We start from the raw sequence: 15,115 nt of genomic DNA on the forward strand, positions 1-15,115 counted from the left end.
AGGCTGCTGAGGCGCCTGTCCCGTGTCTGGTGGCTGAGCTCTGGAGCCACTCGTGCCACAAATTCCCTTTGAGTCCAGATTAGGAAGTCAAAACTCAGTGCTATTCCCAGACTGCCTGGGGGGACACAGGCATGTGAGACATGGTTATAAATCAGGAGATTTCTGGAGTTTATTCCTCTCTCTTTTTTCCTGTGCCATCAGGGTTGCTGCTGTTTGATGTGCGCTTGGCTCCCTCCCTGCTCCATCTCTCACATGGAGTAACAACATTTTGGAGGTGATGTCATTCCCTGGGATCTCACTCACCTGATGCTGATCATGGCTCTCTGAGAACCTGCTCATCCTGCTCCCTCTGGGCTCCCCCAGAGCAGGGATCTGACACAGGACAGGGATCTGTGCCCATGAGGGACACACGGATGGGGCAGGACGTTCCTGGTGGATCAGGAGACAGCGGCTGAGCTCCCCCAAAGCTGCCCAGATCGGTTCTTTGCTGGCCTCGTACAGGTTCCCGTTTTTAGCAGGAGCAGAGGGAGAGCGACTGTTCCTGCCCTGGGCAGGATGGATTTGGGAGCCCCTGCCCAGAGCACAGCTCAGCCCTGCCCCTCCCACACACACAGGGCTGCAGCACGTTCAGACAATCTTCCTTTAATACAAAGTCAATATATCTACATACACCGTGGTATGAAAACCACTTACTGTTTCAGTTTGAAATAACAGTGTGAAAGCAACAGCACTTTGCTCTCATACAAAGAAAAAAACCTCCCCCCTCCCCCCAACTTGTCCAGTAAGATTTTGCTGCAACATACTTAGAAATTTGGGCAACTTTCACACAAATAAGTAAAATCTCGAAGAAGCCTTTCAGTCAGTTATTTTTTTTTTTCTTTTTCTTTTTTTCAGTTAAAGACAGGAAATGGGTTGTGTGGGGGGTTCTGGGCAGCACTTGATGGCCATGATTACCCCTTCTAGAAAAATAAAAAAAAGGAGAGGGCAGAGGTGAGCAGAGTTTGGGGCAGGGTGGCTTTTCTCAGATATCCTGTGCTCTGTGCAGGAAAACCCCCAGGCACTGGAGCCACAACCAGCACAGAGACAGGCAGGGCTGGTACCTGCAACACACCTGGGATGTTCAAACACCTGATGGGTCTCAAGGCTCCAAAATCACATCTCTGTCTCCAGTCAGCAAAAGCCACTGGTGCTGCTGAATGTCCCAGTTCAGCCCTGGCCCTGTTTGGCCACAGCTGAAGGGGAGGGAATTGGCACTGCCACCACCCCTCCACCTGCTGCTCCCCACCCTTCCAGGGACGTGGGATATGTCTGTGATTTAAAACAAGAGAACCCAAAAAAATTAATAATAATAATAAAAAAAATCCATAAAGGACATTTTGTTCTTACATGAGCAAGTTAAACCTTTTAAATGGTAGAAAAGCAATATGTAGAAGTAGCAATTTGCACTGCATTTTTATATATCACAGCCATTACACGTAACATTTCTACAGTGAAAAAATAGACTGTCTTTGAACATAATATGAACAAATAAGCAAATTTTTCTTTTAAATTCATTGACTGATATTCTTTGTCTTTAAAAAAAAAAAAGGAAAAAATACACTATTTAAAAAAAAGGTAATGTCACTTGTTACAGTTACATCGATACTTTAAAGAAAGCCACTCACAGTATTTGCCATTGGATGCACCTTCCTGGATCTTTCCCAGTTCTTTTACAGCTGGGGCATGTTGGGGACCGTGGGATGTGGGAGATGTGCAGGGGGTGCCGTGGTGCTGGGCCAGTCCTGGGAGCAGCTCCCGAGAGCTGCCGAGTTCAGAGGTGAGGGGCTGGCACCAGGAACCAGCTGGATTCTGGAAATCAATTTCTGCAGGTGTTTCTGGGGCTCCTGGCAGGGAGATGCTGCTGGCAGGAACAGGGGGACACAGCTGCTCAGGGCAGCAGTGGGGTGTGGATGTGCAAAGAGCCTGGGGAAGGGGCTCCCTTTCTTCCCAGGGCATCCCACCCTGCTCCAAGGAAAGCCAGATGTGCTGGGAGGGGGCCCAGACCCAGCAGGCAGAGACCCCAGCCCAGGCACAGGGAGGGGCCACCCCCCACAGCCAGCTCTGGGGGTTGTAACTCTTGCTCTTTCTCTATCCTTTTAAATACCCTAAAAAATAAATTTTGGAATTAGAAGAAATGAGGAATGTTCCAAGTATTCAAAATGTGAGCTATAAAACCTCTGGCGTGGCAGGGGCATCCCGTGAATGCTGTTTGCAAGGTGCCTGCAAGCCCAGAATCATCCCAATGCTGATACTGAGGTTATTAAGACTCCAGCTAGAAGAACTCCTGACCCTAAGTTTGCCTAAGTGTTGAGATTTAGTTCCTTTTCTTTCACAGAACACCTTCAATTCTGCAAGTGACTTCCTTTAAAGACTGCCAACTATATTAGTAAATAAACGGAACTCTAATGATGTAACCAAAGTCGGTTTTTCCTTCCCTTCTCCAGCAGAAACGGTTCCCAAGGTGTGTTGTAGCTTTTGGATCAGTTTCCCCGTGTCCATCTGTCCTCCCCAGCGAACACCTCCTGAGGTTCCAGAGCAGTTCTGAGCAGCCCTCCCGAGCTGCCCCCGCCAGGGCCGGGTTACAGCACGGACGTCCCCAGGGGTGTTCCTTCCAATCCTCCCCCCTGCTCCCGATGCACTGTCCAGATGAAAAGGTTCTTCTTCTGAGTCAGTTTTGTAAGTTCAAGCGCTCCTCCTGGGTCAGAAGAGGCCTTCCAGGACTGAAGTGGTTGGTAGAGTCTGCACAACGATGGCTTTTTATGTTGCATAGTGATCAAAACTTCCCAGATACTCCAGAGCTGCCTGGTAACAGAACTGGTATTCATCCTGCCAACAGCAAAGAGAAGCAGCCTCAGAAGTGGGAATGGCTCCTCAGGATCCCTGTCCTGCTTTCCAGGCAGCACAAAGCTGAGCAGGAACCTCTGTGATTCTCAAAGAGCTGAGAACTCCTGGGAGAGGGAAGTTCCAGCTCTTCCCTTTACGTCTGTGCCTGTCAGGTGCTGAACATCCCCCACTCTCTGTCAGCCCCAGAGCCAGATTCTCCTTCTTGGGTAACAATCGGGGCTCCAGACTGGGATGGAATCTTTAAGGGACTTTAACAATAGGAATTTTATTTTTTTAAATTTTAGTTTGTATTTTTTTAGGTGAAGTCAGCATTGCAGCCTGGGCTTGCTGAGTGACCTCAGGTGAGGGTTTGGTAATGGTTGGAAAGGCCAGGCTGGACAGGGCTTGGAGCAACCTGGGCCAATGAAGGGAGTGAAATGAGAGGGGCTTGAGGTCCCTCCCAGACCAACCTAACCCATTTTATGATTCCTGGGACAGGACTGGGACCCCTCACCTCTGTTTGCACCATTGCAGGTCGTTGTGTTCGCAGCATCTTCACTGTCTGGAAAATATCTACAACCCCCTCGTAGCGCATCCGCTCCAGGACGATGCTCAGGGTGATGAACACTCCTGTCCTGCCCACGCCAGCGCTGCAGGAGGGGGAGGAAATAAACAGGGAATTGTGTGCTACAATGCCCAAATGTTCCTGTAAGTGCTGGGAGGGGAGGGGCTGAGCTGTGCCCTGGGAACATGTTGGAAGTGGAGAGCCTGGGTCAGTCCTCCAGGAGAGATACCCAGAAATAACCCAAGTGCCAGAGTGTGACCCAAAAAAAGTTTGAGAAAGGGAAATTTCAAAAGTTAAAAGCTTTGGGTTGTGGTAAACAGCGTTCAGTGGCCTAATATGTACTGCTGGGTTTCTGAAATGGATCATCCTGTCCTGCCTGTGGGTAAGGAGGTACAATTCTTGCTAGCAGAAAACACAGCCCAGCTGTGCTGGAGGTGTAAATTGGGCTGAGACTGGTAAAAAATACTTCTAATTCTGCAGGTCAAATATTACAGATATTGTATAGACATGGTATATATAACACTGTGGTTCCCATCTCCTTCAGAGGTATTTCATACCTCTCCTCTAAATACAAAGGGTCAAAAGCCTTGTGGGCAGTGCCAGGGCTGAAGGGAGATGAGTTTGGCTGGCAGAGGCAAGTGTTTGGCACTGACACCCCCACAAAATCTCCCTGCAAGGATGGGGTGGGAAAGGGGGGATATCTGGATTTTAATTCCTTCTTCTCTCCCACATCCCATCTGGGTGAGGTGTGTCCTTGTGCCTACCTGCAGTGGACAGAGATGGGGCCATCCTGGCCAAACTGCTCCTTGGTCTTGTGTACCTGCCCAATGAAGTCGATAAAACCTTCTCCTGATTTTGGCACGCCTTGTTCTGGCCAGTCAGTGAACTGGAACTGACGAACAGTTCGTGACTGACCATCCTGGGGGACAAAACAGGAACAGTTAAACATCTGCATTTGTGACGACAAACAGAAAAGACAAAAAACTCCCCTATTTTTGTTGCTGGTTTGTAAAGGGCATGAAAAGTTGAGGCAACTCAGTGTTGTAGCCAAGTACAGCCGTGTTTATTATCCAGCCCCACCATGATGAAGCTGCTTGTGCTGCAGCTTGACGTTCCTGGAGTCAGGCTGTCAGCACAGATCCATATCCTGGCAGGTGCTGAAAGCTCTGACCATTGCAGACAGCACAGATGGAGTCTTCAGCAAAGGAACGTTCAAGGTGAGGTGTTGGCCTCTCCAATCAATCTTCACAAAGAATTGCCACAGTGTCAGAATTACAGCTGACAGGAAGATAAATCTTGTTCTACGAGGACTGATGAGGCATCCTCCTCCTCAACCTTGCAAATTGAATTATCAGGTTCTGGAATACTTTGGCAACCTCAAAAGCTGTGCTGTGAGAGGGAGGGTTATGTTTGTTACAGAGATTTCAGGAGGTATTGAAATGTTCCTTTGGATGAAAAACCTGACATTGAATTGAAGATTATTGGAGTGAATTTGTCCCTTTGAACATGACTGACAGTGGCTCCTCTCCCAACCACAGAAGTGCTATTTTCTGTAGGGTGCAGAGAAACCTTTGCAAGATTTTTATCAGCTTTTGAGGGGGAATACTTTCTGCTTTCACCTCAAATAATCTGCAACTAAACCCCAAAGCCAGGCACATCTCTAACAAAGCTACTCAAGGCAGTGAGAGAGGTTTGAAACTACTTTCAATTTTTAAGAACAAATATTCCAGTACAGTGTGTGTATATGTGCTCTGTTCCTCATCACAACTGAGCTCTCGGGCACATGGACTCCAGACCCCCCTGGGCAGCCCGTTTCCCTTCCCACTTCCCATGAAGAAACTCCTGCTGGTGTCCAACCTGAGCCTCCCCCAGCACAGCCTGAATCTGTTTCGTCTCGTCCTGGGAGCAGAGCCCGACCCCCACCTTGTTCTGATGATCCTCCTGGGTCCCTTCCAACCAGGATATTCTGTGAGCTCTCCTCCACTGATAATCCCAGAGAAAGTGTGGGCAGCCGAGCCCACCAAACCCTGTGTCTTCTGCCAGCCCCTTTCCTCCCAGTTTGGCCTGCCCCATCCCAGCCCACACCAGCACCTACCCTGGCATCCGTGACCTTGAACTCCCTCAGGATGTACTGGGGCATGTTGTACTCAGCCATGGGGTCCACGACGAAGTACTGGTACCGTGCCGAGCGCTCCGCGGGCCAGTACTGGTGGCACTTTTCCTGCCCAGGGCAAACAGGTCCCTGTTAGTCCCTGTCCTGCAGGATTCCCCTCCCAGCCCCTCCCCGGGCCCCACTCACCCTCCCCATCTCGCGCAGCTTCGTCAGCATCACCACGATGGTGGAGTCGTTTTCCCAGAGCATCCTCCAGAAATCCTCGGTGGTCTCTGCCAGCGGCCCCTGCGTGGCTATGTAGGCCCTCTGGTGCCTGGGGAGCCCAAGGCAGGGAGGGGTCAGGGGGGAGCACTGCACGGGCAGCAGCTTTGGGAAATGCACAGAAAGGCTGGAGGCTGGGAGAGCAAATGGAAATGCTGGGGAAGGACTAGGATTGCACAAGGTCTAAAGGGGTTGGGATGTCTTTGGCGCCAGTGGTCAAAAAAGAAAAGAGCCAACAGTGAGGCTCTCCTTAAATATCACTTCCAAGGGGTAAATCCAACCTCCAGGCACGGGGCTGCCCTAATCCCAGTGCACTGCTGGTCCTGGACAGGAGGAAAACAGGCACATGGAGTTGCTTTGTTCCATCCAAACCCACACATGGAGGGCTGCAGCTCCCAGGGCTGGAGTTTCCAGGGGGAAGCCTTGGGGATTGCAATGCCCCCAAATCACAAAGGTAATAAAAAGGCCAATCCATATTTAGAAACCTCCCAACAGCAAAATCCACCCCTGGCTGACCCTCTGTGGTCAGGATCTGCAGCTGAGGAAGAGCTGTGCTGCTTTAGGGGATCAGGAATTTAAGACCATGGGGGAAAATCTTCTGAGCAGGCTGGATTTGGGTGTGGGATTTCCCCTGGCACGTGTGCAGGGTGGCCTGGCCGTACCTGTAGCCGTCGATGAAGCTGGCGTTGATGTAGTCGGAGCCCTCGACGCCGCGGATGGGCTTCAGGCACACGCGGGTGGTCTCGTAGGGCATGATGTTCACCAGGCGGTTCTTGAACTTGTTGCAGGGCAGGTTGGCGCTGATGAAGCGCGAGGTGTGGGCCTTGGAGTTGGCGAGGCGCTGTGGGCAGGGGACACCCATTCCCTCAGCTGGAGGGTTCTCCTGACCCCGTGCCAGCCCCTTAACCTGCCCCCCTGTTCCACCCCTCCCTGGCGCTTGTTTTTGTGGCTGGGGCACAGAGACTGAGGCCCTTCCCTAAGCAAAACTTGCAGAAAATGCTACTACTACTAAAAAAGTTAAAAACCCGTCCAGTTTAAGAGGGAGCAAATTCAGTCTGGATCTGGAATGACCAGGGAAGCTGCCAGTGGTGCTGGGCAGGTCTCCCCTGGGAGCTGCATAACTCAGCAATGCAATTACCTCCCACACTGAAGCAGCAAGGTGCCACCAGCCTGATGAAGGCTCTGTGTGACCACCGAGCCCTGCCATCCCATCCCATCCCATCCCATCCCATCCCATCCCATCCCATCCCATCCCATCCCATCCCATCCCATCCCATCCCACCTTGAACTCCAGCTCCATGCCCGTGACGTGCTCCCTGGCCTCGATCTGTGCCAGTTTCTGGATGTAGCTGTAGAGGTTCCGGGCCGGGACCTCGGTGTTGCCACAGGCCACGGCCTCGAGCAAGGCATCGTGGATGAAGCTGTACTGGTCCTCTGTCTGCACCATGTAGTTGCGCTGGGACCTCATGAGGGTGACGTGGCCGTAAATGTCCACGGTCTTCTCGTGCTTGATCCTCTCCAGCATGGCGTCAATCACGATGAAGCAGCCGGTGCGTCCCACGCCCGCGCTGGGGACAAGGGGCAGGTGATGGACTGTCCTTCCAATGGGCAGGTGCCTCTTGCTCCTCCACATGCTCTGTCCCCCCTCCAGCGCCCTGTCCTGTCCCCTCCAGCGCCCTGTCCTGTCCCCTCCACTGTGAGCCCCGGGCAGGCACAGCTGTGGCAGCCCGAGGCTCCAGCAAGGGGCTGGTAGGATCTGAGGGCTGGCAGAGCCTGTTTGATCTCTCAGCCCTCACCAGTGATGCTGTAACAGAACCATGTGGCTCCTCTGTCCCTGGATGTTTTTGTGCATGGAGGTAACAGCAGACCTGTGTGTAACGGCATTTGCGCCTCAGCAGGGCTCTGTGCTCTCTTGTGCCACTGCTAATAAAGGGTTTCCTTTCACCATTCCAGCACTGTCCCTTTTTTCATCAAGCCCCCTTGATCCCTGTTAATTAGACTGCCTAACACCTGAACCAAGCAGGTGACTGGAGCTTTGGCAAGAATTTAGCAGCTGATCTGGGAGCTGGTTGTGAGCTGACAGCTCTTTATTCATTTTCTGAGGTGCACAATAATTGCCATCTGCAAGGGTAGTGATAAGTTGCCCACTCACAAAGACTGTTTAAATGGCATCCTCCAGCAGAGGCAGGATTAGCTTCCCCAGCAGCCTGTACAATTCAGATCTTCCCCCAGTGCCCAGGAACCCGCAGGCTCCTCCACACCCTCCTGAGGAGCACAGGGATTTATCTGCATTGAGCCTTCAAGGATTCCTCACTGCCTTGTAAATTGAATTAGGGAATGTTACCTGCCTTCAGCCTGGCACTATCAGAAAGGCTGCAGTGCTCAGAAACCTCCTGTCAATCACTGTCAGCTCTGCCTTGGGCAGCTCTGCCTCCCAAACACCTCCAACACCCTCCAAGGTCACACCTGATCCTCCTCCTTCCTCACTGTGACCAGAGACAGCCCCACCACACAGAACCAGACACTGCTACAGCACCGGGCACTTCCCACTGCTTCACAAGATCATCAAATCCAGAATGGTTTGGTTTCAAAGGGACCCTGAAGCTCATCCAGTCCCACTCCCTGCCATGGGCAGGGACACTTCCCACGAGAGCAGAACCGAGCCCTGTCCAGCCTGGCCTGGAACACTCGATCCAAGTGATTTGGCACAAATGACACCCCTCATCATCTCAGGAAATGTCCTGGTCAATGGAATCCCCAGGTTTCCTTCTCAGATGCTGCCTGGGAATCCACCTCTGGCTAAGAGGGGTTCCTGTCCCCAGGTAAATCCACAGCCTCCTGAAAAGCCTCCTGTGCCAGGGAAGGGAACCTGTACCTGCAGTGCACCACGATGGGCCCGGCATCAGGGGGGTTGCAGGTTTTCACCCGCCTCAGGAAGGCCAGGAAGGGCGTGGGGTACTCGGGCACGCCGTGGTCAGGCCACGCTGTGAACTGGAACTGCCGCACCTCGCGCTTCTCGCTGGAGCCGTTCTGCAGGACAGGGAGCACAGGGCTCAGGGCACGGCAGCACCCCAGAACTGCCTGTGCTGGGTGTGCAGAGTGGGCCACAGCCCTTCCCCAGGGAAAACAGCAGCAGGAGCCAGCTCACCTTGTGAAGGGAGAAGGTTCGGACACAGAACGTGGCCAGTTCAATGGTGTCCAGCAAGATCACCTGGATCATTCCGTAGGTGTCCGAGCCTCGGCCTGGCCAGTACTGGTCACACTTTATCTGCAAGACAGGGGGATGGCTCCTGGGACAAACCCTGTGCTGGTGGGGACACTCAATTCCCAAAGTGCCCTGTTACAGGTGAAGATGGGCTGGTGGCAAAGGCACCAGGACAGAGACAGACCCATCAGGAAAAGCTGCTACTGACTAAACACAGACTTTGGTGCTATGTCAATCCCACAGACAACAGACTGGAATGATCCTGAAGATTAGAGGGAATGTACTGAGGCTTGTTAAACAAGAGAATGAATGTGAAGCTTGCCACATGATTAACTCCAAGACAGACATGCAGTGGGATCCAGCAGCTTCTTCTCCTGGAGTTGCCAAGGAGGCTGCAGCTTTCCAGGGTGAATGGTTTGTTTTTTAAAAGCAATGAATCACTGAAGTTTCAGGGTGCTGGCAGAGCAGGCAGAAATCCCCCCCTGGCTGCACATCAAAGGGATTTGCTGTTCCCCCAACTCTCCCTCCAATCCCCCTGGATTATGACTAACCAGTCATCCCTCTCATGCATCTTACCCGTGATTTCTCCTCCAGCTTAGTCATCATGACAATGGTGGCTGAGCGCTGCTCCCACACCATCCTCCAGAAGTCCCCAAAGGTCTCTGGCAGGGGCCCCTGCGTGGCAATGTAGGCGTTCTGCTTCCTGTACCCATCGATGTAGTTGGCATTGATGTAATCACTGCCCACAATTCCTGTGTCAAATCAGCAAAAATCAGGGAATTGCACAGGACTTCACACAGCTGGAAGCATGAGGAGATTTTTGCTGTCAGAGAGAAGCCCCCTGCAGAAACACCAGCGCCTTGGTGGGTCAGAATCACACAGGCTCTCGGCAAGGTTTTCCCAGCTCAAGCTCCTGCATTGTGGAGAGACAGTAACTCCTTGCAAGAGATGTTAAAGAGACCGAATATCAGGCCTTGAAACTGTGCTGTTTTTACTCATGTGCTTAACAGGAGCAAAGTCCTGGCCTGGGGTTCCTCTGCATCAGTGTCCAGTAGGACAAACCCGAGTCCTTGTCCCAGACTACCCCAAGCCCAGGCAGCAAATGCACCTGGTCAATGACTGTGGTCCATAATGAAATCCCAGGCACTGAGCTACAGCTGGACAGAGTAAACAATAAAGCCAGGCTTGATTTAGCCAATGAAGGCTTTGAAATTACAGGCTTTGACTCGCTGTAAATTGCCCGCTGTCATTTTTAAGAGTGTTTTTTTTCCTACTCGCATGAGTTACAGGCTATTGAGTTCCAGCTGCTCGCCTGGGTCTCTGCTTGAGGGTTTGGGATGAGCAGGAGGCACTGCCAGAGTGAAGAGGTTGATTGGGACATGGCAGGAGAAAGCTGCTCTGGAGTTAAAACGGGCCCTGGCACACGGCGCTGCCCAGGTCCAGCTCCGGCGCCTGGCACGGAGCAGCCGCACTCCGAGCACCTGGCAAGGCTGGCAGGATCTGCAAAGCCATGATTAACTCGGTGCAGAGCCCTTCACTCCCGTCTCCAGGGCAGCCAGGGGTGGGGAACTGGGCTGCAGCAATCGGGGCTGCTGCTGCTGCTGCTGCTGCTGGCAAGGGGCGAGCCCAGAGCAGCCTGCCCGTCCTCCAGGGCACTCAGGAACTTCAGCTGCTGGAAAAAGGGTTTTTGATTAAATTTCTGGAGGGTTTCCTACCCTTGCTCCCTCCCAGTCTGAAATTTCAGGAGGGAGAGAAGGCGGCTGCAACGGCAGGAGCGTGTTCAAGGCTGAGCTTGAATTAATCTCCCCTCCAGCCCCCTGGGCTCCACTCTGTCATGTGAAATGGTGCCCAGGAGCTCCTGCAAGGTTTTGCTGTGACAGGCCTAGCTTCAGAGAAGTCACAGAAATAAAGTCACTACTTCTTCCTGACCAAGCAGCCAGTGACAATCTGCAGCCTTGACAAATTCAGATTTAAAACAAAGAGAAAGCAACAAAACTAATTCCTCCAGCTCCTTTCATCCTCTGGCCTTGAGCATAAAATAGAGCCCGGTAGGAAGGAGCACACCAGCCAAGACATGTCAGAACCTCTCAGATGCTTGAAAATTCAGCCTTAGGCCATCATCCTTGCTCTGTTGGTCCCTCACAGAGCTGGGCAGAGCTGCTGCCTGCATCCAGCCCCAGATCCAAGACCAGCCCAAGTGTCCTTCACTCCCACACTTGTGCTTTTCTCCCCTCCCCTGAATGACAAAGCAACTTTTTAAAGCCTCTGCTTTCCTTGGCTCATACAATATTAATCCTGGAATTAAACCAAGGCAGAACACAGTCAGCTTCACAAGGAGAAACATTTAAAGCCCTCTAATAGCAGACCAGAGCAATCCAGATTTGTGCAGTTTTTTGGCAAATCAGCGTGCTCTGCTGCCTCAGCTCTCCCCCTTCCCCGTGCCCCTCGGAGCTACCGTGGCACAGGGAGATTATTTTAGCAATTCCCTGGTCTCAAAGGCTTTGGAATTAACCTCTCCATTCACCAGGCAGTTACCAGGACATCCCACATCCTCTCTGCTCTGATGATCAGCTCTTGGCAACGCAAGACTGGCCTTGAACGCTTTATCCACCCGGCACAGCCACATCCTGAGCCCATGAAACTCCAATATTATCTCAGCAGCAGCAGCCCAAGCAGGTGCCCTGTTCAACTCCATCTCAAGCCTCTCTTATCCTGGCGTGCACTGGAGCAGCTCTGTCAAGAACCACGAGTTGTGAAATTTAATGTAAATTTTCTGACTGCACCATCACTCACATAAGCAGCTCAGGAAACAATTTATGACCTGCCAGGCTTGCACTAACCCCTTCTTATCCCGAGCCTTTTAGGGGCCAGGGCTGCAGCAGGGGCTGCATGCTGAGTGATCTTTGTGCCTGTACAACTCAGCAGCCACATCTCTGCTGCTGCTGCCTCTCACATTTGTACAATCAGCCCTGGCCTTGCTCCCACTCGTCCCTGTGCAGCCCCATTCCAGCTCCCTCTAAAGCACCGTGGTCTGAATTCCTCCTGTTTGTCAGAGATGTATCAAACAGACATCTCCAAGCAAAGGGAAGGCAGTTTCTTGATAAACCAGCCCTTGATATGAGGGACTGCAGCTCCAGCTGAATATGTCGGTCACCAGAATTTAACAAATGCTTGCTTTACAGAGGTATCTCCTGCTTGCCAAACTGCCAGGGACACGTTAAAAGAAGAACACAGAGAGGAGAGAAGGGCAGGTGTGACATGTTCCCTGCAGGAACTCCATCCCAGCACTGCCTGGAGAACAGGGGATGCTCCTTACCTTCGATGGGCAGCAGGATGACCCGCGAGTGGTCGTAGGCGATCACATTCGCGTAGCGGTTCTTGGGCTTGTTCACTTCCAGGTTGGAGTGCTCCCAGGTGAACTGCTGGCCAGGGTCGATGGACTGCAGGGATTGGGAGAGGAAATGGGACAGTCAGTGAGGACAGAAGCAGCAAATGCAGTTCTGAGCACTTGTGGCTCTGGAGGTCTCACTGACAGCCCAGTGATCACTGTTTGCATCCCTCAAGAAGCCAGCTTTGCTGTGGGAAAACCCCAGCCCTGTGGAACAGCTGATGTCCCATCTCCCCTGGCCCCAAGGGGAATATCTGAGGTCATTCCCCCTCTGCACCAAAGGTTTCCCAAAGCAAATGGGGAGGAAGCCTGGCAGGGACAGGAGCATATCCCCCAGCACAGAAAAGGGTAAGGACCCCAGCCCTAGGACACTCAATCAACAGGGATTTTTCCTAGAAGGGATGAAGGAATAAACAATAAAATGCACTAGAGAGAAAAATCCCCTCTGCCTGCCTGAGTGATTTATGCCAGGTTTGGTGGTCAGGTTTTTTTCCTTTCTAAAGTCCAGCTGTCCCAGATATGGAAATTAGGTTAATTACGTTTACCTCTAAATCCTCAGCCAGAGAATTAAATAAAACAAGGGCTTAATTCCTTCATCATTTTGCAGAGCCCTTGGGGTTTGCCTCAATTGGAGGCTTGGCAGGAACGTGCTGAGCTGTGTTTGCTGCTGCTTGCTCTCCCTCAGACTGCCACCCTTTGGGGACAAGGTCCCAAATCCATCCCTTTGGGGACAGGGTCCCAAATCCACCCCTTTGGGGACAGGGTCCCAGATCCATCCCTTTGGGGACAAGGTCCCAAATCCACCCTTTTGGGGACAGGGTCCCAGATCCACCCCTTTGGGGACAGGGTCCCAAATCCACCCCTTTGGGGACAGGGTCCCAGATCCATCCCTTTGGGGACAGGGTCCCAGATCCCCTCTGGCCATCCCTGCTGCCCTCCGTGCCTGCTCCCACCCCGGAGCTCCCACAGAACGAGCTGAGCTGCGGCACTCCGGCTGCGGCTGCGGAGAATTCCTAACTAATGGGTATTTATACTATTGTAATGTGTCTGTTTGCTCTCCATCCCTCTAATCACGCCTCGCCTTCACTTCATTAGCGATGTTTGTTCAGCTCTGGCTCTCCCTCCGGAGGAGGCTGGGCTGGCTCTCAGCCAGGGCACTCGGGATGTGCCATCATGCACAGCAGCCTCTGGAATCTGGCTGCAGCACAGAACCAGCTCTGCTGCCCCGAGACCAGCGAGCGAGGAGAGACCCAGCAGAGCCAAACGTGCCTCCTGCAAGGTGTGACCCTGCTCCGGGTGTGGAGCAGGGAGAAATCATCCTTTGCTTTGGAAAACATCCCCTCGCTCCCTGCCTGCAAACAGACCAGGCACTCTAGACTCGATATTAACTGAAAATACCCGGGCATTTGATGTCTTTCAACAACAAAACCAAGAGTGGAGAGAGGCTTTTTACAAGAGCATGGAATGATAGGACAAGGGGCTTTGAACTGAAAGAGGCTTTAGACTGGATATTAGGAAGAAATTCCTGGCTGGGAGGGTGGGCAGGTCCTGGCCCAGGTGCCCAGAGCAGCTGTGGCTGTCCCTGGAGCCCTGGCAGTGCCCCAGGCCAGGCTGGATGGGGATGGAGTAGCCTGGGACAGTGGCAGTGTCCCTGCCATGGCTGGGGTGGCACTGGGTGGGCTTTAAGGTGCTTCCAACCCAAACCAGTCTGGGATCAGGTAACCAAACACTGCCAGGATAGGGAAAATGTGCACAAACCCCTCAGAGATGACAAGGAAGCACAAATCATCCTGTTTTTCTGTCTTTAGCTCCTGGCTGCTGATGGCATCAGCTCTGGAGGGCTCCCTGCTCACCTCACTCAAGCTCAGCTGTGTGAACTGGCTGTCACAGTCCTTCCCTTGCTCCCCAAGCTCCCATCCCACCCTGCAGTCACCCTCCAGGACTGCATCCCCTTCTCCGAGGGAGCTCAGCCTCTGCTGACCCAACAGGAGCAGCTCATGGACCAACCTCCTCCTTTTCATGAGCCAGAACTGAACCCAGCAAAGCGCCCAGCGAGTACTTAATTTCCAATACATAAATAGCTTTTAAATTTCAGCTAACCAGATCTTTAAAACAAAGCTGTTTATTTGGATGAAGGCCTGTCTGAATTCCCTAATCCTGTCTCTGCAAACCCATGCACAGCACTCACTCTTGCTCATACCTCATACTCTTGGGATAATTTCAGGTTATCATTAGCTTTGAGATGCTCTGTGTGTTCAGCCAGCTCGGAAATGGAGATGGGTGGGTGGCTGAGCATACCTAAAAGACAAGACAGCAGGGAAAGAATCTTATTTAATAATAACTAAAATTCACAACCGTTGCGCATTTTATAAGAAAGAAGGAACAAGAAAAGAAAATAAATTACAATGTAAGATCTGCAATGAAAGTAGGGAGGTTAGAAGAGAAGAATTCAGGGCTCGAAATTGTGTCCTTGGAAGTAAAAAATAAAAATCAAGGAAATAAAGAAAAAAAACATTAAAATGAGAGTGTTCCCATGATGGCCCAATTTTCAATGTGGAAATCAGAGCAAAACAAAAAGGAAAATCCAAAGAGCAGATGCGTGAGCGATTCCAAAGTGACTTGGAATGAGCAAACGCTGCCAGAGGAACCCACGCAGCAAATGGCACAGCACCCGCCGGGACCGGGAACCAGCTCCAACAGAAAGGGAGGCACGGGCAGCAT

At 52.1% G+C, this 15,115-nt stretch overlaps 1 protein-coding gene across 1 annotated transcript in view; it reads right to left on the reverse strand.

Moving 5' to 3' along the window:
• Positions 1-626: 626 nt before the first annotated feature.
• PTPRS (protein tyrosine phosphatase receptor type S) overlaps positions 627-15,115 on the reverse strand; it is a 139,194-nt gene continuing 124,705 nt past the window's right edge. The window contains exons 23-34 of the mRNA XM_086862922.1: positions 14,595-14,692; positions 12,323-12,446; positions 9,583-9,758; positions 8,950-9,069; positions 8,677-8,831; positions 7,084-7,369; positions 6,464-6,642; positions 5,727-5,853; positions 5,523-5,648; positions 4,192-4,346; positions 3,377-3,512; positions 627-2,865 (exon numbers count right to left, since the gene is read on the reverse strand). Coding sequence (XP_086719048.1) covers positions 2,797-2,865; positions 3,377-3,512; positions 4,192-4,346; positions 5,523-5,648; positions 5,727-5,853; positions 6,464-6,642; positions 7,084-7,369; positions 8,677-8,831; positions 8,950-9,069; positions 9,583-9,758; positions 12,323-12,446; positions 14,595-14,692 — 1,751 coding nt within the window. The 3' untranslated portion in view covers positions 627-2,796. The remainder of the gene's footprint in view (positions 2,866-3,376; positions 3,513-4,191; positions 4,347-5,522; positions 5,649-5,726; positions 5,854-6,463; positions 6,643-7,083; positions 7,370-8,676; positions 8,832-8,949; positions 9,070-9,582; positions 9,759-12,322; positions 12,447-14,594; positions 14,693-15,115) is intronic.

The sequence above is a fragment of the Cyanistes caeruleus genome, chromosome 25, assembly GCF_971803275.1.
Source record: "Cyanistes caeruleus chromosome 25, bCyaCae1.hap1.1, whole genome shotgun sequence".
Classification (NCBI taxonomy): domain Eukaryota; kingdom Metazoa; phylum Chordata; class Aves; order Passeriformes; family Paridae; genus Cyanistes; species Cyanistes caeruleus.